Consider the following 27906-nt stretch of genomic DNA (forward strand, 5'->3'; position numbering starts at 1 on the left):
TCACCTAAAGTAGAATACCAATTACATACTGGACTTCTTTCCTTTCAAAACATGGAAAAGCTGAGCATCCGTTAACTTAAGTTTCTCCATGATTTGCTCAAAATAACGAATTTCAGCAGGCCATGCTTAACCTCCTTCTGCCATTTATACTGATCATTAACATCTTTAATCAATTTTATTAGGTTTAGTAACGAGAAAATATAAACACCTACTTAAAACTAGTGGCATGATTTGGAAAAGGCCATCTTGGCTCCAGACTAAATTGATGCCTGTCAATATGTGTATGTCCTTCCAGTCAAGCTTGATCCTTGACTGCTCTGTGGATACTCTTCTGTCACTTCTCTTCAAAAGTATATTGCCTTTTCTCTGGATAATTTCTAAATTTCCAAGTGTGGCCTACACCTAGAGATCCCCCTGCTTAGCTCTGAAAATATGCACACGTGTATAATTATTGCAATCTGTGTTTCACTGTGGGTTTAATTAAGATTGGATTAATTGGAAACAGAAACAGATTTTACTTCCTTCTCCCCTCAGAAGAGGACCAGGAAATAGGGAATCATGGAAAAGGATTGAGCCACGAGAGAAATGTGTTCTCTAAAGAGGATGGTAGATAGAACAAGTTGGATGTTTGGAAGAAAAAGGTATTTTGCTGCTAAAAAAAAAAATCACTGCTATTCTACTTACAGGAAAAAATTATCTCTTGCAAGAGGAAAAGTTGTTTGTTTTCATGCCACCTTCCTAACCGTTTGTTGGTTAATATAATTTGGTGGCATGTTACTGCCACTAAAGTTATTTGTGAATACTGTTTTGAAGTTTCATTTGTATTTCTGTCTACTGCAATATATTTTTGAAATTATCCCCAATCCAGAGATTCTCTAAAATCTTTTTAAAAATCTTAAATCATGAGAACAAATCAGTGTAAGATATGTACATTCCAAGGGGTGGGTTTTGCAATTTGGAGATTCCTTGTGATCATTGGTCATGGTTTCATGTAGCATCACTGTACTTTGGGAAGAATTTTTTTTTAAAGTTTATTTAAAATTATTTATTTAAAATGCAATAGTTAAATAGGTGGGGGATGGGGGGGGTTTCTACGCTGAAGATTCTTTGTCTGACCCATTGGTGAAAAACTAAACTGGCTTGTAGTTTAACTGGACCGAAAAAGGTCAGGCAAGAGATAAGTTAGCAATTTACAAAAGAATGGCCAAAGAATTTGATCATTCTTGTCTGCCTGATTTGGTGCTTTCTCCGTTTTGGTAGATTTGTTGCATAAAATTTACTGGGATGTTTTCTCTGTACCAACTTCCCCAACCAGCAGTCCTCTAGCAGACCCCGTTTCCAGAAAAACTGCTGGATGCTTTATCTCTCAGGCAATATTATTCTTGGTGAGCCTTTTTATTTCCTAAATAAATGGGCTTTCTACAACCTGCCCTCTTTGCAAAACTGGAAAACCAAAGCTGAGAAGTAGTAGCACCCTTTTACCCAAAGAACCGGTTGTTGCAGCCTGATTTGAACTGAGACTATTAATTGGATGAAAAAGAGATGTAACTCTGACTTTCTTGTGACCGTTCACTGTTGAATGATGCTTGTGGTGTGTTCCAGAAGGTCCTCCCTTCAGCCTGCTTCAGGTTGAATGTATTTGGGATTAAACAGAATTTAAAGCTACAAAGGAAATCTACAGCCCGCCATAGAGGTTCAGCCCCACCGCTTTGTGTATTGCTGCCAAACAGCATTTCAGCAAAACTCCAAACCTTGGTTGGGCGCAGAATGAAGGCTCTTGATACAACCCAATAAAGGAGAATCATCCCGAATGAGAAATCATCAGCTGGATACATCGCATAGGGGCTCAAGTAAGACCAACGGAAGTTTCAAGCAATGATGGATTTGCTTTCAAATCAAACGTATTTATGGTGTATGTAACGGAAGGGATCTCTGTTTTTACCCAACAATGTACAGTCTATTTTCATCCATTTATGTGGAAATTTGTAATGTACAAATAAACTATTCAACTCTAACTAGAAGCTGATTTCTTCTCCCTTCTCCCCCTTTAAAGTTCATCATAGGAGGACCATTTAGCCTTCAGGGAGCACCATTGGCTCATTAAAATCTAGTATTTTCTTCTATCAGTTTGTTTTAACAATAATCCAAGGGGTCTTTTATTGATTTGTTTAGCATAAAAATCCAGTGGAACAACTTGCCAGTTGTGGGCATTCCAATACTGGAAGAGACTGGACAACCATTTGTCTGAAATGGTATAGGGCAGGGGTCTCTAACCTTGGCAACTTAAAGACTTGTGGACTCTGAGAGTTGAAGTCCACAAGTCTTAAAGCCTGAGCAGGAGGTTGGACTAAAAGACCTCCAAGGCCCCTTCCAACTCTGGATCTACTACTGGGCTTATTCCTCCCCTTTTCTTACTTTAACAGATTAACAGAGTTGAAAAGGACCAGAGTTGTAGGTCATCTAGTCCAACTCCCGCCCAAGCAGGAGACCCTGCCTACACAACAAATGGCAGTCCAGTCTCTTCTTGAAAGTTCCCAGTCATGAAGCTCCCACAAGGGCTGAAGGCAACTTCTGTTCCATTGATTGATTGCTTGGTCAGAAAATTTGAAAGGCTCCATCAGTTGAATTTTGTCACGCACACCCACCCACCCATGAAAGCTCGCTAGATTTCAATCTGGATTTATTCAACCTTGGAGCAGATTTTCCCCGTGGGAAAATTAAGGGGTGGGTGGGAGAGAGGGAGAGTCACAGTGCTGCTGTTTCCGACCGACGATGTATAGGATTTGCTTGAACAGGGGACTGGACTAGAATACCTCCAAGGTCCCTTCCAGGTCTATTCTGACTCTAGCATCTTCCTCTACAGCAGTGGTTCTCAAATCTGTGGGTCGCGACCCCTTTCGGGGTCGAACGACCCTTTCACAGGGGTCGCCTAAGACCATCGGAAAACACATATTTTCAATGGTTTTAGGAATAATTTTATGGTTGGGGGTCACCACAACATGAGGAACTGTATTAAAGGGTCCCGGCATTAGGAAGGTTGAGAAACACTGTTCTAGAGCAGCGTTTCTCAACCTTGGAAGCTTGAAGATGGGTGGACTTCAACTCCCAGAATCCCCCAGCCAGCGCTGCTGGCTGGGGGATTCTGGGAGTTGAAGTCCACCCATCTTCAAGCTACCAAGGTTGAGAAACGCTGCTCTAGAGCACGTTCTTCTTTGCCAGGAGCTTCTCCTACCTGTGGACTTTCTAGCTGGACCAGACTTCAGTTAAATCTAGCTGGGCCCTCAGGAAACAGCCTCCCTCACCGCTGACAGCGATCCCCTGCAAAGAAGGCAAGCGGCAGCCGCCGGCCGGTGGCATTTCAGGATGGCCTGTTTCGACCCCTGGAAACCCGGCCGGCCCTTCAGCGGCTCCTCCCGTTCTCTTCCTCCTCCTCCTCCTCCTTCCGCGCTGTCCTTTTCCTTGCGGCCGCGGGAGGCAGGCGCGGCACCTGCCTGGGAGGAGCCGCCGCCGCCGCCGCGCCGCGGGCAGGAAGATGGCGAGCGTGCAGCTGGAGTTCCAGGCCAGCGCTGGCGAGGCGGACCCGCAAAGCCGCCCGGTTCTGGTGCTGGGCCAGCTGCAGAACCTCCACCGGCTGCCGTGGGCTCACGTGCGGGGCAAGCTGCAGCCCAGGGTCACCGAGGAGGTAACGCGGAGTCGGGCTGGCATCGGCTCCTCGCCTCGCCTGCCCAACGCCCCTTCGCCCTTTGGAAGGGGCGCTGCCCCCCCCCCCGATTGCCAGCCGCGGCTCCCCCCCCCCCCCGGTCGTTCGTTCTTCTTGCAGCCGCGGCCCTGCCGGCCTCGAGCCGGGTCGCCCTCCCCTCGCCCTTAACTCCTGCCAGGCAGGCCTAGGCTGAGCCGCGAACCGCTCCGGCCGCGGCGATCGGGTTGAATCCCTGCGCCTCTCCCGGCGCCCTGCTCGGGGCTGAGTTATTTCGGTGGTGCCCAAGTTGGGTGATTTGCTTGCAAGATGTTTCATTTATCCGAACTAAACTAGAATAGAATAGAATATAAACAGAATCGGAAAAGGGACCTTGGAGGTCTTCTAGTCCAACCCCCCCCCCCTGCTCAGGCAGGAAAGCATATCTAACCATGTCAGACAAATGGTTGCCCAATCTCTTCTTTAAAAACTTCCAGTGTTGTTGACTGGCACGGATGATGTTACCTAGTTGGGTCATGAAATGTCTGCAAAGCAAATCAAGCTCCGAGACCACCAAAGACTCCACAATTCAACCCTGAGCTACAGATAATTCACTTCCATTAGTACAGTGGGTCTTAACCTTCCTAATGCTGCGACCCTTTAATACATGTTCCTCATGTGGTGGTGACCCCCAACCATAAAATTATTCCTAAAACCATTGAAAATATGTGTTTTCCGATGGTCTTAGGCGACCCCTGTGAAAGGATTGTTCGACCCCCAAAGGGGTCGCGACCCACAGGTTGAGAACCGCTACATTAGTAGAACAGCTTTGTGCCCGGGGGGGGGGGGGGGGTGGGGGGGTTGCAGCCCTCTGCCCTCATGGAGAGCTTTGCAAGATGGAGAGGAATGTATGGGGAGTAGCGATGCTCTGATTCCCGATGTGGAGGATCTGGTCTTCATTGCTGTCAGTGCAGATTCCGAATTAAATGGATTTTGAAATTGCTAACCTCGTGGCAATCTGCTGCCTGCGCTTTATCCCTGCCCCCAACCCTTTTCCCCTAGTTAATCACATAAGCTTCCAGGTGTTTGCCTGCCTCTTTTTCATATCTTCCTAAAAGAGCTATACAATGGCCTTCAGATAGACTTATTGATTGGTAATGCTATGTGTAGTCACAGATTTAGGCTGGCCCAAAATGTTGTTTGCTTCTTTGAGGTGTTGGGTAAACTTAATCTTTGTGCCTAGTAAAAGAGTTGTTTGTGGTTTAAGGTGTTTTGTGAGTTCAGCCAATTGTGTTTGAATCAATGTGGTTAAGCAAAATAAATGTAATATAAGATGTTCTGTGAAAGGACCCTTAGATCATGCTGGCTGGGGAACTTTCTGAGTTGAAGTCCATCCATGTGAAAGTTCCTGAGATTGAGAAACACTATTCTAGATTTTATTCCATTTTCCCCAATGTTCTTATATTGAGAAGGAAATTGAATGGATTTCCTTACAGGTAATCCTAGACTTACAACCATTCTTTTAGCGATCATTAAAAGTTACAAAGGCCATGAATAAAGTATAGGCATAGATATTAAATAAATAAATGATGAAAAAAGTAACTTATGACCTGTCCTCACACTTACAACCATACATAGCATCCCCAAGATCACATGAACAAAATTTGGGTGTTTGGCTACTACTAGTAGCATCTATTTACAGCTGTTGTAGGGTCCTGGGATCACCATTTGCAATCTTCCCAGCCAGCTTCTAACAAGTAAAGTCACAGGGGGAGCCGGATTTGTTTAATAGCTGCAAGATTCACTTTACAACAGTGGCAAAAAAGGCCATTAAAATCAGGCATGACTTATTTAACAACCATCCTGCATAGCAATGGAAACTCTGGTCAACCAAATTGAGGTAAATTGAAGATGACCTGTACAGCAGGATTTTTCAGCCTCAACACTGTGAAGATACTTGGACTTCAACTCTCAGAATTTCGCAGTGGAACTGCCATTTCTACAAATACAGCTGCTATTGTATACGGGTAGAATTTCCAGCTCTTATAATTTCACAATGGGAGTATGAAATTCAAGCTTTTAAGATTCAAGGTGTTGAACTAGGCCTACCCTCAGCCACGGAAGCCCAATTTATAGGATTATTGTTGAAAATAACAATAATCACCCTCAGCCCAATTTATAGGATTATTGTTGAAAAGAGTTGAAGAGTGCTACCCATGCACGCTTGGCCTTTTGGTGAGCTTTAAATAAACATTTGACAGTACAATAGAGTTGAAATAGAACAATATTTCTCAACACTGGCAGCTTTTAAGTCGTGTAGACTTCAACTCCCAGAATTCCCCAGCCAGCATGAGGAGAGGAAAAATGCTCACCGCCAGTACATACATACACACAGCATCCTTACCTTGTCAGCAGGCATCTGAGAGGCTTTCTCATTTTCCCCTCAACAGCTACCACTGTTAAAAGATTTCAGATGTCCAAAGCAGCCAATGGCCACTCGCCTATTGGGCCTTGCTGCCAGCCAGTAGAGTACAGGGGCCAGAGAGAAGCAGGACAAAAGTTGGGAATACACCCCTCCCATCTTCCCTTGTGCTATGCAACCTATGGGCTATTGTCAGAAAGCATGTTGGCACTGAAGCTTTCCCAATTTTCATCCCCACAGAAATCATGGATCCCAGCATTCTTTAAATTAGCCCATTTAAGTCATCGTAGTTCAATCACTCTTACCCTATTCTTTCCAATTTTGTCTCCTGGTAGTTTACAAGGTATCCGTCACAACAAGAGTTTTAACACTAGATAGGCAGAGTGCCACATAAGCCATAATTTGCTCTGCTGAGCCAGGAGAGACGTGCAGTTTCTGTTTTGATTAATCAGCATGTATTCTCCTAGTTGAGCAATACTGACAAAGCATCAGGGCCAGCATATCACACACTTGAGAAGCACGTTGTGGAGGTGTGTGTGCCAACAGTTGCATTAAGGACACTACCCCCTTTTAATGACTTTCACCAGCTATTTTTATTTACTTTTCAACAGCTGGGCCTCCCCATGATTGGAGACTTGTTTTGAATCTTGGACTAAAGCCTTTGGGATCCTGGTGGTGTACAAATTTAAAGTCAATAATAATAACAGCAACGACAGCTTTCTATGGCCTTTTTTGAAACAACCCCCTTCTTGAGGATTCTTTAAATAGGCCCTCAGCTTTTCAGGGAACTATTCAGACCCCCTATTAATAGTATCCTGTTACTCCGAAAATAAGACATCCCCTGATAATAAGCCCAATCAGGCTTTTAAGCTCCCCCCCCTGTAAATAAACCCTCCCCAAAAATATTTAAATGCATGTGCAGTCGGTCCCTGCCATTTCCTCTGGTTTCCTCCACGTGCCCCAAAATAAGACCTCCCCAAAAATAAGGCCAAGCGCTTATTTCGGAGTTCAAAAAAATATAAAACAGGGTCTTATTTTCAGGGAAACACGGTATTTACTTTATTTACTGTTAGTATTTACTTTATTTACTATTACTAATAATATTTACTTAATTTACCCTTAATAGTATTTACTTTCTCTAATATTAGCTTCCCATTTCTCTGAAAAAGCTCATGCAGTTGAAAACTGCCATGGTTCCAGGTTTAAAATATTGTCTTGTCTAATGCACCCAGTGTATTAAGACAGCGATCGTGTCTAGTTTTGGCCATTGCAATTTATGAATCATGGACTGTAGCTTAGCTTTCACCCAGCCAATTAGAGTCTAACCAAAAAAAAGCTATACTTAGCATAATGTGCGAATGCAGCCGCTTAAATGCAAAAGAATCTTCATATTGTCTAGAAAAAGATTACACATGCATGCATTTTTGAAGGACTGTAAGTTAAGACTCGCTGGTGTAAGTCCCCCAGCCATAGAGGGGGAACTAATGAAGGGTTCCTTTAAATTCCCACACTCCCATTGCACTGGGGGTAATGAGGGATTTCTGTTTCCCATATTAACTGCTATGGGAAGCAGTGATGTTGACTGCTATTCCTACATTGACTGCTGTGCCAAAATTTAGGGCTGCAAATATATAGGCAACTGCTAGGTAGCAGGAAAGAGCTGGAATTTTCTATATCTCTCTGCTGCCATCTTGTAGTCAACTGGACTGATGGAGCACAGATCTGATGGCTCTAAAAATTAGATTCTGGAGGCTCAGATCAGTAGGGATGACAACCTTATATGTAGGTTAACTCAATTGATTTGATTACCGAGAGCTGTCCCCTTTCTCTAGTGGCTAGCCAGTGGACTTATAAGAGCAGCTACACTTTTGTTAGGCAGGTTGATTGGTATAATTTTGCTTGATAAAGCCACCCGAAATCAAAGGCAGCTCTGGGTAGCATACAATTAAAACCAGTGAACTCCTTAAAAATAGCAACAAAAACTCAGAACATTACATATTGCAATCAAAACCAGCACTACCTGTTCTGACCTAGGCTTCCTGATATAGTAAAAAGCACACAATTAGTCCCAAAACCTCCTTTTTTTTTTATTTTAACGGCTGTGAATTTCATTCACAGCACGTGCTGAATCACCAAGAGTTTATAAATAGTCCAACAGAAGTCTGCCGCAGTCCTTCGGATAAGGCTGGTAAACACCTACCTGCCAAAGACCTAATTGGCAATTATCTTGGCAAGGCCACACGGAAACACAGAGTCAAAAATGGAGCTTCAAAGTACAAACCGACACCATCCACAACATTGCTTCCTGCAAAGGTCCACGTGCCTTTGCCCTTCCTTTATGTCTTATGGGAGGGGCCAATCATCTCCAAACCTTACTCCTGAGTCGTCCCTTTTGTTTTAACTGTTCTTGCCTTCTGGCAGTTCTGCGCATGCGCGCACTAAGAACAGGCTCCCCCTGTTCCTCTATCTCTCTGATGTCCAACTCTGGAGGCTCTGGAGTCCGCACATAACTCCCAGATGGCCCTGGCCCCATCTCTGCCTCCAACACAGAGCCCTTGTCCGAGCCTTCCCCATATTCCAGGACTGGCCCATGTTCCTCCCCAGCCTCCTCACTGTCCGACTCTGCTGCCAACTCCGCAGGCTGCTGGCAGACCACAACAATTGCCCATCAGATTGCCACACCATCAACTTTTTTGGGGGGAAAAGTTGTTAAAGGTAAAGGTTCCCCTCGCACATATGTGCTAGTTGTTCCTGACTCTAGGGGGCAGTGCTTATCTCCGTTTCAAAGCCGAAGAGCCAGCACTGTCCAAAGACATCTCCGTGGTCATGTGGCCGGCATGACTAAACGCCAAAGGCTCATGGAACGCTGTTACCTTCCCACCAAAGGTGGTCCCTGTTTTTCTACTTGTATTTTTTACATGCATTCAAACTGCTAGGTTGGCAGAAGCTGGGACAAGTAACGTGAGCTCACCCCGTTATGCGGCACTAGGGATTCGAACCGCTGAACTGCTGACCTTTCGATCGACAAGCTCAGCGTCTTTACAGGGAGCCACTGCGTCCCTGTAAAGTTCTTAAAAGATGCCTAAAGGCTTGCAGGATTATAGTGGTCTGAATATTGAGAGGAGATATCATTCTAGAGGAAAAGCCCACTTCCTAAGTCCTAGGACAACATTGCTGTTGATTGCATGCATGTTTTACATTGAGGAACTTATAATAACGTGGTAATTAAGTGGCAAATTACCTTATTGAGGAGCCTTCTTCAATTTAGATATCTCCCAGATGTTGCACGTTAGTTCCCAGAATTTCCAGCCATTGCCAAGAATGCTGGGAGTTCAGGAAAACCCATTTGGCAGCCATTCAGTCTAGAAAAAGAATATTGCTGTCTTTCCAGTATCCCATGGTTTCTAATTTTTGGTACAAGGATCTCCCATGACAGTAGCAAATTGTCACTTGGTAAATGGTTGCATGAATGTTTACCCCATCATAAGAGTACACTTAAAAAAACACCTTGAGTTTTAAATGCTCCCATTATCCCTGCCAGTTTGCATCAGTCTTTCCCATGCAGGAAAAACGTCAGGCATCACAGAAAGAAGAGTTCCAACAGATCAGACAAGGGCATCCCATTAGAGCCCGGGTGGCACAGTGGTTAAAATGCAGTATTGCAGGCAAGCTGCCCACAGCCTGGAGTTCAATCCTGATGGATGAACTCTGCCTTCCATCCTTCCAAAGTCGATAAAATGAGGACCCAGATTGTTGGGGACAATATGCAAATAATGCTTATACATTATAAACCATCTAGAGAGTGCTTCAGAGTACTATGGGTGTGTGTGTGTGTTGTTACTGGTTGCGAAGTCGTGTCCGACCCATTGTGACCCCATGGACAACGTTCCTCCAGGTCTTCCTGTCCTCTACCTCCTCTGGAGTCCGTTTAAGCTCACGCCGCCTGCTTCAATGACTCCATCCAGCTACCTCATTCTCTGCCGTCCCCTTCTTCTTTTGCCCTCAGTCTTTCCCAGCATTAGGCTCTTCTCCAGTGAGTCCTTCCTTCTTATTAGGTGGCCAAAGTATTTGAATTTCATCTTCAGGATCTGGCCTTCTAAAGAGCAGTCAGGGTTGATCTCCTCTAGGACTGACCAGTTTGATCGCCTTGCAGTCCAAGGGACTCGCAGGAGTCTTTTTCAGCACCAGAGTTCAAAGGCCTCAATTCTTTGGCGCTCAGCCTTTCTTGTGGTCCAACTTTCACAGCCATACATTGCAACTGGGAAAACCATAGCCTTGACTGTACATGTGGGGTGGTATATAAGCCTAAATGCTATTGCTGTCCTTGGGGCATGGTCCAAAAAGGCAACACAATGGTGCAATTGAAGATCTGCCCATTTTTTTACATACCACACAACGGGCAGAGCTTCAGGTGCACCGTTGTGATTGTCATCTCGACTTTTTGGACCACCCTTGAGGATTTCCCTGACCTGAAGGTTCTGCTTGAAGAACAGTTGCCTGCAGAAGACCTGACATTTTCCCCCTCTGTTCTCAGATATGGCAAGCAGCATTAAATACTTTGAACCCCAACCCTACCGACAGCTGTCCCCTCTACCTGAACCATGCCACAGTAGCTGCTTTACCTTCCCGGGTGAGTCGACATAACAGCCCATCTGCTGCTCAGTTCCTGACCCGGGTTATCCGGACGTGCTTGCCTGGAGGAACCAAGAGATGCATCCTTGTAAGTGAAGATGGGAGAGAAAGCACTCAAAGCTTTCCAGGGGGTGGTTTTTCTTAAACCTGCAATTTGGGGGCAACCTCGTTTCATGATCGTTCTCAGTAATTTATAAAATCACCTAGTGACCAGTCATTGCATTGATAATCTTTGCAGATCTGTAAAGTAAAGGAAAGCTGAAGGAAGATCATAACCACAGTTGCCGTTTCATTTAATGGCCACTTTGCTTAACAACCAAGTTGCTGGTCCCAATTGTGATTGCTAAAATGAGGACTAGCTGTAGTTAATTTCTAAAATGGAGGTGAATATCTCTTGACGCTAAGTGTGCATGGCGATATCATTTAAAGGCCTGGCAATTGTCTCTTTGTAGTGTGCAAAATATTAGTGAGATGTTTTTTATGGTGTGTTGTAGTAACCCAGACCAATAGGTTATCTTATCGAGAATATTATGCCAATCCAGAAACAGGTCAGATTAATTGGTTGCGTAAATGCAATTGCTGAGATCTGTGAATGTTTGCTGTAAGTCTCTCTGCAGTCTAAATCAGTGCTCCTTCTCTCCGATGGATTGTACAAATTGTCACTATTCAAGCAAGGACTAGTCTCTGTGTGGGTGGACTACATAACAACAAAACAAGTATCATTCTTCTAGGAAATTAGCCATCCGTCATAATGCTTTGCTTATTTTAATCTTTTAACCTGCTTTCTGTGTCTAGAGACACAGAACAGAAATGGAACAAAATAATTGTCTCCAGCTTCATTGCAACCCAAAAGCCATTGATGAAAATTACTCTGAAAGCTGTAATTTTCCAAATATAAGTGTGTAAGATGACAGAAGGGATTTTGAAGTTTTTTCAAGCTATAGAACCCATTGATTTTTTTTTTTTTAATCCTCAGAATTGCTGACCAAAAGGCAAAGCTCTAACGTAGTGGGTTTCTTATCAGAGCAAGTTCAAGATATGTGGACTTCAGCTCCCAGAATTCCCTGCTCAGACATGTTAGCTGGAGAATTCTGGGAGTTGAAGTCCATGCTTCTTAAATCTGCCCAGGTTTTAAAAAAACAAACAAACATTGCTCTTGTGTTAGAAAACTAATATTTTGGTTTTTTGTTGTCTCTCGCAAAACATCACTGAGTTCTTGTGGGATTCAGGGGTTCCAGGGAAAAAGTTTGAAAAACATGGATTAAACTCCTTTTATCTCAGTAAAAACTTGTTCAACGTACTTTTTCTTTTTTAAAAAAAATCAGTGTTGGTTATCTATTTCAGATGGTGTGTGAGCGCTCAGAAGTCTTTGCTTCAGCTTGTGCCATAGCTCGGGCCTTCCCACTCTTCACCCTTCGCTCCAGTTCATCTAGACGTACAGAGAAGAAGACGGTGGTTGTGGAGTTTTTCTTAATTGGGCAAAACAACGGCCCAGTAGAGGTTGAGATGCTGAAAGTAAGTTGACATTTTCCAGAGAATTCTTCAGATTACAAATAAATTATTTACAGCTAATCCTCACTTAACTACAGTAATTGGATGCAGAATTTCCATCACTAAGCAATGCAGTTGTAAAACACAGCATCAAGTGACTGTGCCACTTGGCGCCAGCAGTTTTGGCAGTGCCCAGTTGCCATTATTAGGCAATCACTGTGGGTGAAGTCACATGACTGCAATGTCCGACTTCCTGCCAGCTTCCCCATTGACTTTCCAACTGGGAAGCTGGCAGGAAAAATCTCAAATTCTGATCACATGATGATAGGACATAGCTACGGTCAGAAATCCAAGCCAGTTGCCAAGTGATCAGGCTGCAATCACATGATTGGGGAGGCTCTGCAACAGCTGGAACTTTGAGGTTTAGTCATGACTACCACTTGTTCAGCACTGTCTCAAGTTAGAATAGAATAACAGAGTTGGAAGGGACCTTGGAGGTCTTCTAGTCCAACCCCCTGCTTAGGCAGGAAACCCAACACCACTTCAGACAAATGGCTATCCAACCTCTTCTTAAAAACTTCCAGTGTTGGAGCATTCACAACTTCTGGAGGCAAATTGTTCCACTGATTAATTGTTCTAACTCTCAGGAAATTTATCCTGAGTTCTAGGTTGCTTCTCTCCTTGATTAGTTTCCACCCATTGCTTCTTGTTCTACCTTTAGGTGCTTTGGAGAATAGCTTGACTCCCTCTTCTTTGTGGCAGCCCCTGAGATATTGGAACACTGCTATCATGTCTCCCCTAGTCCTTCTTTTCATTAAACTAGACATACCCAGTTCCTGCAACCCTTCTTCATATGTTTTAGCCTCCAGTCTCCTAATCATCTTCGTTGCTCTTCTCTGCACTCTTAAACAGAACTAGTGGTCATGAAGTGAGGACCAGCTGTCCTGATCTCTTCTACCAGGGCATGATCCAACCTACCATTAAAATGAATAATGACATTAAAATGTATACAAAGACTGTCAAACATATCAGTGGTTGCAAAGAGGACCTTCAACAAGCTTTTTTCAAATATAACATCCTACATCTAGAAGTTCACACTTCCTGAATAGATACCCTGCACGCACATTGAATGATAAGACCCATTATCCCCATCCTTTCCTCCTAATGAATGACAACTGGATATCCTTGTTGCTCACATCTGGAGAGGAGCTGGTTGGGAAAGGCTGTAATTGAATTGGGCATAAATATATTTTCTGACGGGGGATAATTTGGAATGTTGACAGATTTCTTTGATGAGTTTCCATGAAGTTAGTGTAAAATAAGGCCAATGTGATGCATATTTCTCCACACATTAAATGATTTGTGGTGTTAACACAATTTAATATTGTTGGTTGGCCAGAGTGTTGAGGAATACTAGGGTTTTTTTTTTTAAATCATTCCTTTCTAAGTATATATACAGGATGTCAGAACTTGGCCAAATGTTGAATGTTCATGTCCCATTCATACAAGGATGGGAGATCACAAGGTAGACCCAAATCTACAGCTAGACCACGAAGTCAGCACACATCCTTGAAGAAGGCAATGGCTGATTGTGCTGCTCCCAACAAAACTAAAGACTTGCTTTAGTTTAGGGTTAGAGGCGTCATGCCACCAGCCCCTCTTATAGATCTAATCCTTCATTATTAAGTCTTACATCTACCATCCCTGCTGTGTTAAAATTGGCTAGCCCAAAATCCTTAATGTTTGGTCATTCATGATTCTTGAATAAACATAATACATTAAAAAGTCTATGGGCAATAAAAATGCCCTGTTTGGATGAAACAAAACTCCAGAAACACAGACTGCCTTTGTTTCTTTTATTCTTTTAGTGTCTAGAAAGTGCTACAGAAGGGGTTAGATTGGCAGCTCGAATCGTTGACACCCCTTGCAATGAAATGAACACTGACAAGTTCCTGGAGGTTGGTGATGCCTTTTAGATGTTGGTATTTTTCCAATGAATTTGAAAAATCCTATTAGGATTCATTTTTGTTTCTAGCAAAACTCTTTGTTTTTCCAAAGGTTGCTCAAAAGGGTGATGGTCTTTACTTTTCATTTTATCCTGAAATAATTCACAGTTACAATCAAAGTTTAATGAAGCTGAAGGATTACCGTATTTTTCGGAGTATAAGATGCACCTACCTTTTTTGGTGAGGAAAACAAGAAAAAGAAATCTGCCTCTGCCTCCCAGCAATTTTGCCTCATTGCAGCAAGCAGCCTGCTTTACTTTCATTTTCAGCATAGCTTGATTAGCACAAGAAAAAAAAAAAATCTGCTCCAGCAATTTACCTCCTTGCAGCAAGCAGCAGAGGCCCACTCAAAACAGCTGAAAGTCGGGAGACTGATCCAATCAACTTGTGCTAATTAGGCTGTGCTGAAGCAGAAACGCGCTGTTTCTTCTTGCTGCTTGCTGCAAGGAAGTAACTGCTGGGAGGCAGAGGCCAAAGGGTGGGGGCCAGTGGGTGGGCGGTGCTACATTCGGTGTATAAGACGCATCTAAATTTTCACCCCCTTTTGGGGGGGAAAAGGTGAGTCTTATACTCCGAAAAATACGGTTAATTAGTCCTTCTTGGCCTGATTGTAGGAGATGAGCAGGCAGAGCTTAGGGGTGGAGTTAAATGTGTCATCAGCTTAGAATTGTTACGTTCCCACAAATGGTCCAGCCTCATCTGAATTTTGTTGATCCTTATCCTTACCAGATCCTTTGGTGCCAATTTAGTGTTGAACTTCAGCTTGAATAAATAAATGTCCTACCTTACAAATAGTCCTGATTCTTTAGGCCTGATATTAATCCATTTGTGGGAATGCAAGGACTCTTAAGTTTAATGCTTAACTCTGTCCCCAAGCTCTATGTGCTCTTTTCCTACACTAATGTCTTCCAGTTGTGCTGGGGCCAGAGGTCCAAGAAGGCCTAGCTAGTTACCAGAGTTACCAGATGGGAGCCCCAAGAGTCATTTGAAAACATACCTTGTTCAGTGTGTATTGAGGTGTGAATAGTTGAAGTAGTTGGTGATATGTTTTTGATGATAGGATTTGGATTATTATGACTGAATTCCATTATGATATTTTTATAACTTTGATTTGTTTTATGAGTATTGTAATTATTAATATTGTATTTTGCTGCTTGTGAGAAGCTTAGAGATAAAACACTTGAAGCAGCAATAAAGCACTTCTGATGAATAACGAATAACTGTCCAACCAACAGAATTGATTGAGATTGGAGGAGAGGTGTCCAGTGATAGAAAATTAACCAAAATATTCATTTACTTGCCCTTTTCTAATTTCTTAAACAAATTGTCTAGGATGGCTGTCTCATTATTTCACAGTAGAACGTACTGTTGAAATTCTAAATAGTTTCGGGTTGATAGTTTATAATCCTGCCATTCCGAATCACTCAAGATCAGAGATTCTTTCATACTCCTTTCTCTTAAAATCAGGACAGAAATGATAGGCAATCTTCTTTCAAAGCAGCTTTCTCACCAAAGGTTCTCCATAATAAGAGTCGGAAAAATATTGTGGAATCCCCCATGTAGTAATTACAGTTTCATTGCACGTGGAGACTCCTTACTGTTATGACCTATTCCGGCCTCTAAAGTTTCTCATATATGCCTTCACATTTTTAAAATGAAAAATATTGATCTGTGATTTTAGTAAGGATTATTTATTTATTTATTTATTTGTAGACAGATGTGTGTGCTTCAGCACATTCTTCTTCCCATGGCTACTCAGCACTGCAAAGTAGAAATGACTGTGGCCCTTAAAGCAGGGGTGAAATGCTCCCGGTTCGGACCGGATCACCCAATCCGGTAGTGATGGAGGTGGGTGGTTTGGAGAACAGGTAGCAAAAATCCCTGCCTGAGCCGCACAATCATCAGAGGCTTTTTTTTTTTTACTTTTAAAAGCATTTTTTCTACAACCTCTTCGGCCGAAAAAATACTTTAAAAAAAAAAAGCCTCTGATGATCGTGCAGCTCAGCTGGGATAGTCAAAGATCCCAGTTGAGTTGCCTGATCGGCAGAGGCATTTAAAAGAAAAAAAGCCTCTGCTGATCAGGCAACTCAGCTGGGATCATCAGAGCCTTTTGAAAGCATTTTTTTACAACCTCTTTGCCGAAGAGGTTATAGAAAAAATGGCTTTAAAAGTAAAATAAATAAATAAATAAATAATTGGCCACGCCCACCCAGTCACATTACCCCCCCCCACCAAGCCACGCCCACAGAACCAGTAGTAACAAATTTTAGATTTCACCACTGCCTTAAAGTCAATCATTTTTAACCTGACACAGTAGACAAGATCTTGCCCTTGTTAAAGTATCTCTCTTCATTTTGTTCAATACAGAGTTTTACCACATTTCACTCTGTTGGCTCAATTACACTTTTCCTGGATAAGGAGGGGTGCTGACATAGCTACACAGAAGGATTTTGTCAAGTCCAGAGAGAAATTTTTGTTTTTTACTTTGGGGCTGCTGGTTTGAAATTGTGACATGGCATTCTAGGAACCTGTGGGCCAGTTTGGTGTAATTAGCCTGATTTACTTTGATTTAGTCTGATTTAGTTTGGTCTGGTTAGCCTGACTAGGTGGCTCAGTGGCTAAGACACTGAGCTTGTCGATCAGAAAGGTCAACAGTTCGGCAGTTCGAATCCCTCACAGGTCTCCTGCGTGAGCAGGGGGTTGGACTAAATGACCTCCAAGGTCCCTTCCAACTCTGTTACTGTTAATGGTTAAAGTGCTGGTTTAGAAACCAGGAGGCCATGAATTCTAATCCCTTAGGTATTTATTTATTTATTTATTTATTTATTTATCTATCTATCTATCTATCTATCTATCTATCTATCTATCTATCTATCTATCTATCTATCTATCTATCTATCAAATTTCTATACTGCCCTACTCCCGAAGGATTCAGGGCGGTGAACAGCCAAGATAAAATACAGATAATACAAACATTAAAAATCCATTAAAATTATTAAATATTTTGGCCGAAAACGAATTTAAAACACCCAATTTATAAAACAAATTAAACGATTTAAAAATTTAAAAGGGAGAGTTAGGCCAGTATGAAAGCTGGCTAAGTGTCTTTGGGCCAGTCACTCACTCTCAGCCCAGTTATGGGGAAAATAGGAGGAGGAAGGGTTTCTTCGTTGCCTTGAGAGAAGTGTAAAATTAATGAAGGCGGGTTTTAAAAAATATAATAAATAAAAACCACTGCTGGTTGATTGATTGATTTATCTTTATTTTATTCATTTATTTTTATCCCACTTTTATTATTTATATAAATAATAAGGCGGGACTAGAACTCACAGTCTCCCGATTTCTAGCCTAGTGCCTTAATCCCTGCACCAAACTGGCTGTCACCCCGCTTTGATTCGCTTGCTCACTTTTCCTCTTGGAAGTGTGAGAGAGTGGGGACTATAGTGGAGAGGCAGAAACAGTCCCCACCCGGTAAAATGGATCAGCAGCAACTCACAAGTTCTTGGCTTTGCCGGATCTACGCACCTTCCGCCGTGCTCTTAAGACCTTTTTATTTCACCAGGCTGGTCTGGCCTAACCTTTCCCATTCTTTTTTTAATGTAAATTTTAATTTGTTCTTAACCTGGGGTTTTAAATTTGTCTTGGGCTAAATTGATTTAATTCGATTTTATTTCTGTTCTTAATTTTTGTACTTTACGTGTTTTATTCTGTGCCTGTTCACCGCCCTGAGTCCTTCGGGAGTAGGGCGGTATACAAATTAAATTATTATTATTATTATTATTATTATTATTATTATTATTATTATTATTATTATTATTATTATTTGCAACAAAATGACATCTAAGAGTGAAATACAGGAAGTAGATGATAAATAAGGTAGAAGGATAAAGCTGCTTTCAGGTGAGAGAACTCTTCCAAAGAAACCCTGTAATAAGGACCATGGGGAAGTGGGTATGTAAGGTCAGAGCAGGGTCTGCAACCTTAAACACTCCGAGAGCCATTTGGACCTGTTTCCCGCAGAAAAGAAAACCGGTGCCTTTCCCGTGCCTGACTACTTCTTGAGCGGTTACAAAACTAGCATATGTAGTTGAATTTAATGTTCTGTTTTCTTCTGAAACTTTTCTTTTCTTGGATTCATCTATGGTTGACCTACCAGGGGTTGAAAAGCCCAATAAATCGCATGCCGGCGGGTGTCGCACATTGGTGGTTGTGACGCATATTTTGAGTGACAGGGAGCCGCAGCAGAGGGGTGAAAGAGCCACATGTGGCTCCAGAGCCGCAGGTTGCTGACTCCTGGGCCAGAGAGTTGCAATGACATAGCTTAAATGTTGGACTTTTTACAGTGTGGCTTTGTGTTTTCAACGTTGTTGAAAGTGATTGGTCATTTGATGATGATCAAGTGATGCGTTCTTTCTTTCTTTCTCTCTTTCTTTTTGGAAGGAAATCAGAAAAGTGGGAAAGGATTTGGGGATTGTGCCAACTATTTTTCAAAATGAAGAACTAAAAGAGAAAGGATTTGGAGGTCAGTCAAAGCAGTAAAAATTATTTGTCTGTCTTTCTTTCTCCTCTCCTATACCCTAGAGAACTGTTTCTTAACTCGGCCTTTCTCAGATGGCACTAGAGTTCTTAAGAGTTTGCTGTGCTGGATGAAAACTGTAGTCCTAGCCTAGTTGGAGGACACCAGATTAGGGAAGACTGGCATCTATGATTTTAACCCCTTCCTCCTTCTGTTGATCAAAGTCATTGATTAATTATGTAACGTCAAGGCAATCTATAGGTAGTCCTTGCCTCGTGACCTTTCACAGTTACAATGGACCCCTTAAACAGCTACTTACAACTCGGTCCAGGAATTCCAGTGGTTTGATTGGTTCAGTGATCCATTTGTTTGTTTTCTTATCTACCATGGGATTCTCAGGAGTCTTCAGCACAAAATTTCAAAAGCATCAATGCTCTTTTATCCTGCTTCTTCAAAATCCTCTAATGATTTGGATCTTGCAAAAAAATAAAAAAAAAATAAGACTTGATTGGTCATTGTTCTAGACATAATCCTTAAACTTTGTCAGATGCTGTTCAGAAATTTAAGGTTTGTAGAACAAACTTTAGAAGTAGGAAAGTGAGGAGCATGGGAGGACCTCAAAGATGTTACAGACTTTGTGCAACTGTTTGAGCTCCTGCCATGTGTTTTAGAGGTTCCTCTACCCATCTCTTATGTAGAATGACGGTATTGTGCTTAAAGTACAGATAATCCTTGTGTAGTGACTGAAATTGCTTTCAGCAAAATGGTTGCAAAATGAACCACATGACTGATGGGGGAAAGCGAGAGAGAGAATAATTTCTTAGAGTCTTCCTTCTTCTCCAGGCATCTATGGGGTTGGAAAAGCAGCTGTTCACCCACCAGCTCTAGCTGTACTCAGTCATACCCCAGAAGGAGCCACACAGACTATTGCCTGGGTTGGAAAGGGCATTGTCTATGACACTGGAGGACTCAGCATCAAAGGAAAGGTAAGTTCAGAGTCTGTTTCTGGGAGGACCTGGCAGTTTATTCTAATATCCATGAGTTAAATGTTCTCCTTTCCCTTACATCTATGCATCGACATCTAAACCGAAGACATAACTGATGACTAACTGGCATTAGTTAATTAGTTGGTTAAATATGCAGCAGCATCACAAATTAGGCTTTATACACATCCTTACCGTTTCAGACTAAATTTTGACAAGGAAGGAGAGGCAAAGATAAGCATGGAATGAAGAGATGGAAATATTGTCTTTAGATCACATCTGCTACCTTGAGCTGGAGGAAGTGTCACTGAACTTGTTGCACTTCGCTTTTGAGAAGAAGGACATACAGCTGTTAGCCAGGGATACTTTGCCCTCAATGGCTTTGAGATAAACGCTCTCATTTCTGCTTTTATTTCACTAGACAACAATGCCTGGAATGAAACGAGATTGTGGTGGGGCTGCTGCTATTTTGGGTGCCTTCAAGGCCACTGTGAAACAAGTAAGTGAAATTCTGCAGATCACTGAAGATAGTTGGAATTAACTATCTATGGTTAAGCTATATGAGATTTATTTATTTATACTTCATGTTTCTTAATCACCTATCTGCCTCATAAAAGGGCTTTTTTAGGTTATGAATATACCGTATTTTTCAGAGTATAAAACACACTTTCCCCCTCCCCGTAAAAGAGGATGAAAATTTGGGTGTGTCTTATACATCGAATGTAGCCAAAAACACGAGGCACGGAGGCTGTGATGGTCTGTGGCAATCCCTGCAGTCTGGAACAGCTGATTGGGGGTATTCCGGGAGGCCGATCCACCTGCCAATCAGCTGCTTGTGCTGAATCAGGCTGCAATAATGTGCTGAAGCTTACCTGGCTGTTTGCTATTTGCTGCAAGGACTCAGATTTTGGAGCAGCAATCACATCCAGACAGCACAAACAAGCAACTGATTCAGCAGGATTCAGTAACTTCTCTTTATATATAATATAACACATGAAGTAAAATATACCATACCAAAAGCAGGTTTTTCCAAGCAAAACACAAGCAGAGGAGAGGAGTCTCAGTTTTAGTTTTGAGCAGCAGAATAGTTTGCAGCTTTAGCACAGACTCAGAGCTGCAAAGCTAAGCCACACCCAGGCTCCTTGCTGTCTCCTTCCTTGTTGCTCACACAGCAAATACTGTTTCAGTTTCCAAACAGCCCTCAACTCTCTCACACTGACAGGACGCTAGCCAGATGAATACCGATGGATGCTGATAGGCAGAGGCAGAATTTTTTTTTCTTATTTTCCTCCCCAAAAACTGAGGTGTGTCTTATACTCCAAAAAATACGGTACTTTCTGTGAATCTTACCAGACTTTTGGGATTCAGTGGTTCCACTCTTACAAGTAGTGCTTAGTGACCCCCCCCCCCAAAGGTACGATCTGATTCTGAAGTTGTAATGTGCCCTCCCCCCACCACATGGTCACAAGAGGACATTTCGGGCACTCAGCAACTGGCCTGCATTTACAGTCATTTGCAGCATCCTATGATCACTTGATCACCGATAATGACATTTTTGCCAAAAAGCAGCATTTACTTCCAGTTTTCGGCAAAAAAAAACAAAAAACCCATAGCAAACAATGGGTTTTGCTTAATAACTCTGATGTTTGCTTAATGACCACCACAAAAAAGTTAAAGAGCAGGCTCCATTTTGGCTGTAAATTGACGACCGCCTATAATCCCCTTTCCTCAGATTGTAAAGAAACTGCTTTTGCTAGAAGTAACATGGGTACTCAAGGTCTGTGTACATGCATGCAGGGTGGATTTGATTTAAATTGAGTTGATTTAAATCACGATTTAAATCATGATATAAATCACTAGTAAAAAGGCTTGATTTAAATCAACTCGATTTAAATCATAATTTTTAAAGAGCAACTGTCATCTCTGCTATTCCTTTGACCCATTGTTGACTCACCGATAGTCCCAGTGTTGCAGAATATACAGCCTCATGCTACATAACTAAGCTCCATTTCATGCTGAATAAATTAAATTATTTATGTATCTTAAATAGAAAACTATCTTACGATAGATTTTTACCCCAAAAGTTTTTTATTAAAATAAATTCGATAAAAATCAAAAAAATCCGATTTAAATAAAAAAAATCCGATTTAAATCAAAAAAATCTGATTTTTTTGATTTTTAAAAAAAAATCATTGATTTTTATCCACCCTGCATGCATGTATGCACACAATTCTCCAAATCTCATTCAAGTCATATATTTACAGTTCTAAATGAACTTTGCAAGTAGAGTTCCAATATAGGCTATCTTTCACATTAACTTTGAAATGCTTGTGATAAAGTTGGGACATCTTTGGAGCAATCTACAGATTTTGAAAAGTTGTGCATCCCCTGTACACATTTTATTTTGATTTTATTGTAATTGTAAATACTATGTGCATGGCTTTTCTTTTTTCTTTTCATACGAGGCATTTGGAACTGCTTACAAAGAAAGTCAGGCTAAAAAGTCAAATGGAATGTAAATCAATACAATACATGTACATGTACAGTATATGCACAAATTCAGCCAGATGACAATAACACAGCAATTAAAGTAATGTCATCAAAAATATAGCATCCATTCAGTAATGTATGTGCATATTTGGCAATCAGTAAGTCTATAAAAAAAGAAAAAGGAGAGCTTCCAAAGTTCTACATTTCAAAACTTCAACCTTGCAACAGGGAAACCCTAATTTTTTCCCCCATCTAAAAAATGAAAATTTCTTTATCTTCAGCCTGACACTTTTGGTTGAGCTCTGATAATGACCAGTCTTGTGTAATGGAATATAGAAGTATGAAGTATAGAAGTAAAAAGCATATTTGAAGTGCTGAGTAAGGAAGTCTAATCTGGTAGATATGCCAGATTATGATTTGCTCATTATTTTGGTCCTTCTATTAAGAAGAATCTTTGCTACCAGGCTCCATTTCCCCTAGAATTCAAATAGAGGCATGTTCAAGATTTGCAACGGCTGTTTTCATTGTCACTGTGCCCTCAGCTTGGCTGTGTGTGTTCTTCAGTTGAAGTCAGATTCAACAAATCACTCTGTTGACTTCTGGCTCTGCTGGGAACCCCTGGGAACAACATCCGAAGTTGGAAGGAAGCCACCAGCTGCTCCCTTCTCTTGATCTCAATTTATCTTTAGGACCAAGCTCTTGAGTCTACCCAGCTTAATCTCGCTAATCGGTTGGCAGGAGCCACGGTATCAGATTTAGACAAGATTTTTTTCCCCCAATCCTACACGGAAATCCAAGGGATTGAATTTGGGATTTCAACAAGGCACATGCCTTTCTACTAAACTCCTTCTCTTCCATAAAGCAGGGTGTCAAACTCGATTTCATTGAGGGCCACATCAGAGTTGTGTTTGATCTCGGGGGGGAGGAGGGGGGGCGTGGCAGGAGCATGGTCAGCTCGACATCACTTGTGTTGCGGGCACCTGTGGCGGCCTGTGACGGCCCAAGTGCTCTGCCAGTGAAAACTGGATCCCGAGCTCCATTTTTGGCTGCGACGGCCTCCTGCAACCCTCTGCCAGTGAAAGACAGTGCAGCCTTCCTGAGTTCTGGCAAAGGCACCGTGGGCCAGTCCTTCACTGTTTCCAGGGCGGCCCTGTAAGCCAGATCTAAGCACCTCGTGAGCCAGATCTGGGCCCTGGGCCTTGAATTTGATACCCCATAGAGCATCATATCTTCCTCATTCTGCCGCAGCTTGGGAATGTATGAAAGTGGGGTTATTCTCTTTGCTAGATTTGACCTTCCTGGGATTTCTGCACAAATGTTGACTTCAGAAATTAAATCCCATCTAAATCCCTTGTTTGCATCTAAAACCAAACAAGTCACAAAGATGTAGACCCAAATATTTTACACTTGGTCAAGTTTGACCATTTCAAAGCTGTATAACATTTTATTGCCAGTCACCCTCATTTCTTTTCCCCCAAATATTCCCCAGACAGGATTAGAATCAATATTTTTACATCAAACGATTCAATGGGACAGACTGGATCCTGAGACGAATATGCTGATTGTAATCATACTCAGTTGAATCAGGAAAAAATCAGATTCAGAATTTTCCAGTTTTCCTATTCGTTGCTGGTCATTGCATAAAATTGAATGTTACATGATTTTTATTTATCACCCAGATATGGAAGGTAGATGGAATAGACAGTGAAAACACAAGTGTTGGAATACTCAGGCAAAGTCTTATTGAAGACTTTTTCTTCCAAAAAGAAATACGGAAGAAATTTCACTCCCACTGTAAATCCTATTGCTGTGAAACTTGCTGGCAACTCTGATGCACTTTGTCCTTTACCCCAACTGCTTAGGGATCCAGATCTGAAAACACATTCTCTGCAGTAATTTAATGAACAGTAGGCCACCCAAGAAAGTTGGTCAGAAGATAACTTAAATGTTAAATTAGCATTTCCCTGGGCAATTGCTTTAAACAGCATCTCCATTAGAAAAAGCTGTATCAAAAGCATTGTTAGCAGCCCCTAGTGAACCTCCTCAAGTGAAGGCTAATTATTTAGATCTCTCCAACTGAAGCCAAATGAAAACATAAGGGAGATGCTTTCAGGTTTTTTAAACATTACATTTAAAAGGGGGAAAGATAGTGTTTCAAATTAACCAAATTGAGTAGATTCAGCTCTTTTTTTTTTTTAACAGGGACTCTTTGATAACAGTTCAGTTTTAACTTTTCTTATCTAAGCTCTTCTATATTTAAGTTTTGCTTATATTAATTTCTAGTATTGTTTTGGTAGTATGTTAATTTTTCCTGTAATTTTTAATCTTAACTGGTATGTTGTATGAATTGACTAGAATAGAATTAGAATTAGAATTAGAATTAGAATTAGAATTAGAATAGAATAGAATAGAATAGAATAGAATAGAATAGAATAGAATAGAATAGAATAGAATAGAATAGAATAACTTTATTGTCACTTTAAATGTACACCAACCAGCATACATTAAAACGAGATTTAATTGCATACAGCTCTCAAATACATACTACATAAACATGACAAAAAATTATTCATATACTCACATACACACATATCAGAGGTCGGTTTGAGCAGGTTCTGACCAGTTCTGGAGAACCGGTAGCGGAAATTTTGAGTAGTTCGGAGAACCAGTAGTAAAAATTCTGATTGGCCCCACCCCCATCTATTATCTGCCTCCCAAGTCCCAGCTGACCAGGAGGAAATGGGGATTTTTCAGTAACCTTCCCCTGGATTAGGGTGGGAATGGAGATTTTAAAGTATCCTTCCCTTGCCATGCCCACCAAGCCACACCCATAGAACCGGTAGTAAAAAAATTTGAAACCCACCACTGACACATAGATATAACCCAGAGAAACAACACAGTCTAGTTTGGATGTATACATGTACATGGCGAGAAAAAACAAATCTTTCAAGTTTACCAGACAGATGGTACAGGGAACAAAGCTGTTACAGAATCTGGTAGTCCTGTTAGAAATACTTCGAAACCACCTCCCAGAGGGGAGCAACAGAAACAGACTGTGAAGTGGGTGAAGGATTTGAACATGTAAGTTGGAGAGCAGTGTGTGTCTGCATGCATGTGTGTGTGACTCTGTTTGTATAAGGTGCTATCTAGCATTTTTGCATGGCTTGAGCTAGGGATACTGTAAAATGCACAGGCTTATATCTATAGTTCAGTTGTGGTATATGGACATTTTACATTCCTTTATTTGTATGCCTTCCGTTTCCAAAAGCTGTTGTGAAGTGGATAAGCAACAAATTTTAAAAGAAGAAAAAATGAAGAACAAAGAAACCTAAGAGAGGAACCTGTGTCTCCTAGAGAGGTGCTGGTTGAACTCATTCATCCATCATTTGATGTCTCCTTTTTTCTTCCTGTAACAGGGCTTTAAAGACAATCTTCATGCTGTGTTTTGCTTGGCTGAGAATTCTGTTGGACCAAATGCAACAAGACCTGATGACATCCATGTTCTTTACTCGGGAAAGTAAGTTTAATCCGCTCACCGTCTCTGCTGCTTCATTAAATAAATTTTCCATCTGCTTTCTATTTTTCATTTTGTGATGATTTAATTTTGTTAGGTCCCTTCAGAACTCACCACAATTGAAAAACAGAATAAAGGAAGGAAGGAGGAAGGATTGGGAATCTTTTTTTCCCCACATTAATCTTTAAATTTTCCTTTTCTAGTTGGCTTCTACTTGGACAAATAATTGAAGTAGCCCACGTCCCTTTAAACAAATAGTGCCGTCAATGCCTCTCAATGGAGGTCCTCTCGAACAAAATTACCATATAGATCCAAATAGTTGCCACTCTATTTTTATTTTATTTTAATTTTTAATTTTTATTTTTTTTGTCTTTTAAAGACCTCATAATCCCTTGCATCGGGGTGGAGTTGGGCCAACTGAATGGTGCTGAGTGTTTACTGGCCGGATGTCCTTCTTGTCGCCAATGCGGAGTTCGCAGCAGATATATCCTCATTGTGCCTAGAGAGAGAAATAACTGCCTCTACCTAGGATCGAACTCACAGCCTCCTGATGGTGAGGCGAGAACTCCACTTCTAGGCCACTGCACCACTCTGTTGCCACCCTAATGATGTTCTGAAAATCTTTTAACAATTTCACTGTTTTCCCAAGCTTGGGGTAGGATGTTTGTAAAGCCCTATTGATGATGTATTTGTCTGAGGGAATGTCTTTGCCCAAGTGCATGGGATTTTCTTCTTTTTAATCTGTTTTCTATTTTTAATGTAAGATGCCCAGAATAATACCTCTAAATCTCATAAATAAATATTCTGTCGCTACTATATTGCTTACCATAAGAAAGGAAGCCTATGGAATTAGTGTAGGAAAGTTAACACTACATTGGGTGATAGTTATGCATAAATGAACCGTTATCCCCCTTTTGCCTCTTTCCAAGAACTGTGGAAATCAACAATACCGATGCTGAGGGGCGACTGGTACTTGCCGACGGTGTCTCCTATGCTTGCAAAGACCTTGGGGCTGACATCATTCTTGATATGGCCACTCTCACAGGTGCTCAGGTACAGTTGGTGAACACATAAATAGCATTGCTCGCCTCCGTTCTGCTTTAAGCTGGGGGGGGATCCTTTTGACACCCCACCCAAGGGAGATGGTACAAAGCTCTTCTGAGGGGAAGAAGGATAGATCCAACTTTCTGAGAGACTCACCAGAGCTTGAAGCTAAGGTTCTTCCACAAATGCAAAAAAAGTTGTCATTGATCTGGTTGTTGTTAGTTGCGAAGTCATGCCCGACCCATCGTGACCCCATAGACAATGTTCCTCCAGGCCTTCCTGTCCTCTACCATCCTCTGGAGTCCATTTAAACTCATGCCTACTGCTTCAGTGACTCCATCCAGCCACCTCATTCTCTGTCATCCCTTTCTTCTTTTGCCCTCAGTCTTTCCCAGCATTAGGCTCTTCTCCAGTGAATCCTTCCTTTTCATTAGGCGGCCAAAGTATTTGAGTTTCATCTTCAGGATTTGGCCTTCTAAAGAGCAGTCAGGGTTGATCTCTTCTAGGACTGACTGGTTTGATCACCTTGCAATCCAAGGGACTCACAGGAGTCTTTTTCAGCACTATAGTTCAAAGTCCTCAATTCTTTGGCGCTCAGCCTTTCTTATGGTCCAACTTTCACAGCCATACATTGTCGAAGTTACCAAAGGTTAATATCAAGAGAATAATGGCAGGGGGGAATTGTTAGTTGTATATTTCGCACTGTAAGTAATAATTCGTATTCTGTCATTCAGAATGACATCGAGTTCTTACTAGTAGTCCTTAATTTACAACCACAGTTAGGACTGGAAAATTCATCATGAAGAAGTGTGGTCATTAAGTGAGGCACCATGTGACCACACTCCCAGTTTGATGAAATTTTTGTCTCATTTGTTAGGTGAATCCCTGCAGTTGTTAAACAAGACATCATGTGATCGTAATTTGCAATCTTCTCTGCTGGCTTCCCCATTGACTTTACTTGTTGGAAGCCAGCTGGGACAGTTGCAAATGACAATCATATGATCGCAGGCACTGCAGCAGTTATAAGTGCAAGGACTGGTCATAAATTACTTTCTTGAGCTCCATTCTAACTTTGAATAGTCACTAAGTGAACAGTTGTCAGTTGAGGATTACTTGTAGTGTATCTTAGTGA

At 41.7% G+C, this 27906-nt stretch overlaps 1 protein-coding gene across 1 annotated transcript in view; it reads left to right on the forward strand.

The window, feature by feature from the left end:
* The first annotated feature begins 3503 nt into the window (after positions 1–3503).
* NPEPL1 (aminopeptidase like 1) overlaps positions 3504–27906 on the forward strand; it is a 29376-nt gene continuing 4973 nt past the window's right edge. The window contains exons 1-9 of the mRNA XM_070941769.1: positions 3504–3682; positions 10633–10818; positions 12075–12245; positions 14090–14179; positions 18668–18749; positions 19587–19729; positions 20148–20225; positions 25633–25733; positions 26660–26783. Coding sequence (XP_070797870.1) covers positions 3533–3682; positions 10633–10818; positions 12075–12245; positions 14090–14179; positions 18668–18749; positions 19587–19729; positions 20148–20225; positions 25633–25733; positions 26660–26783 — 1125 coding nt within the window. The 5' untranslated portion in view covers positions 3504–3532. The remainder of the gene's footprint in view (positions 3683–10632; positions 10819–12074; positions 12246–14089; positions 14180–18667; positions 18750–19586; positions 19730–20147; positions 20226–25632; positions 25734–26659; positions 26784–27906) is intronic.

Source organism: Pituophis catenifer, unplaced genomic scaffold, assembly GCF_029215685.1.
Source record: "Pituophis catenifer annectens isolate HBS135680 unplaced genomic scaffold, rPitCat1.0.hap2 SCAF_3, whole genome shotgun sequence".
NCBI lineage: Eukaryota > Metazoa > Chordata > Lepidosauria > Squamata > Colubridae > Pituophis > Pituophis catenifer.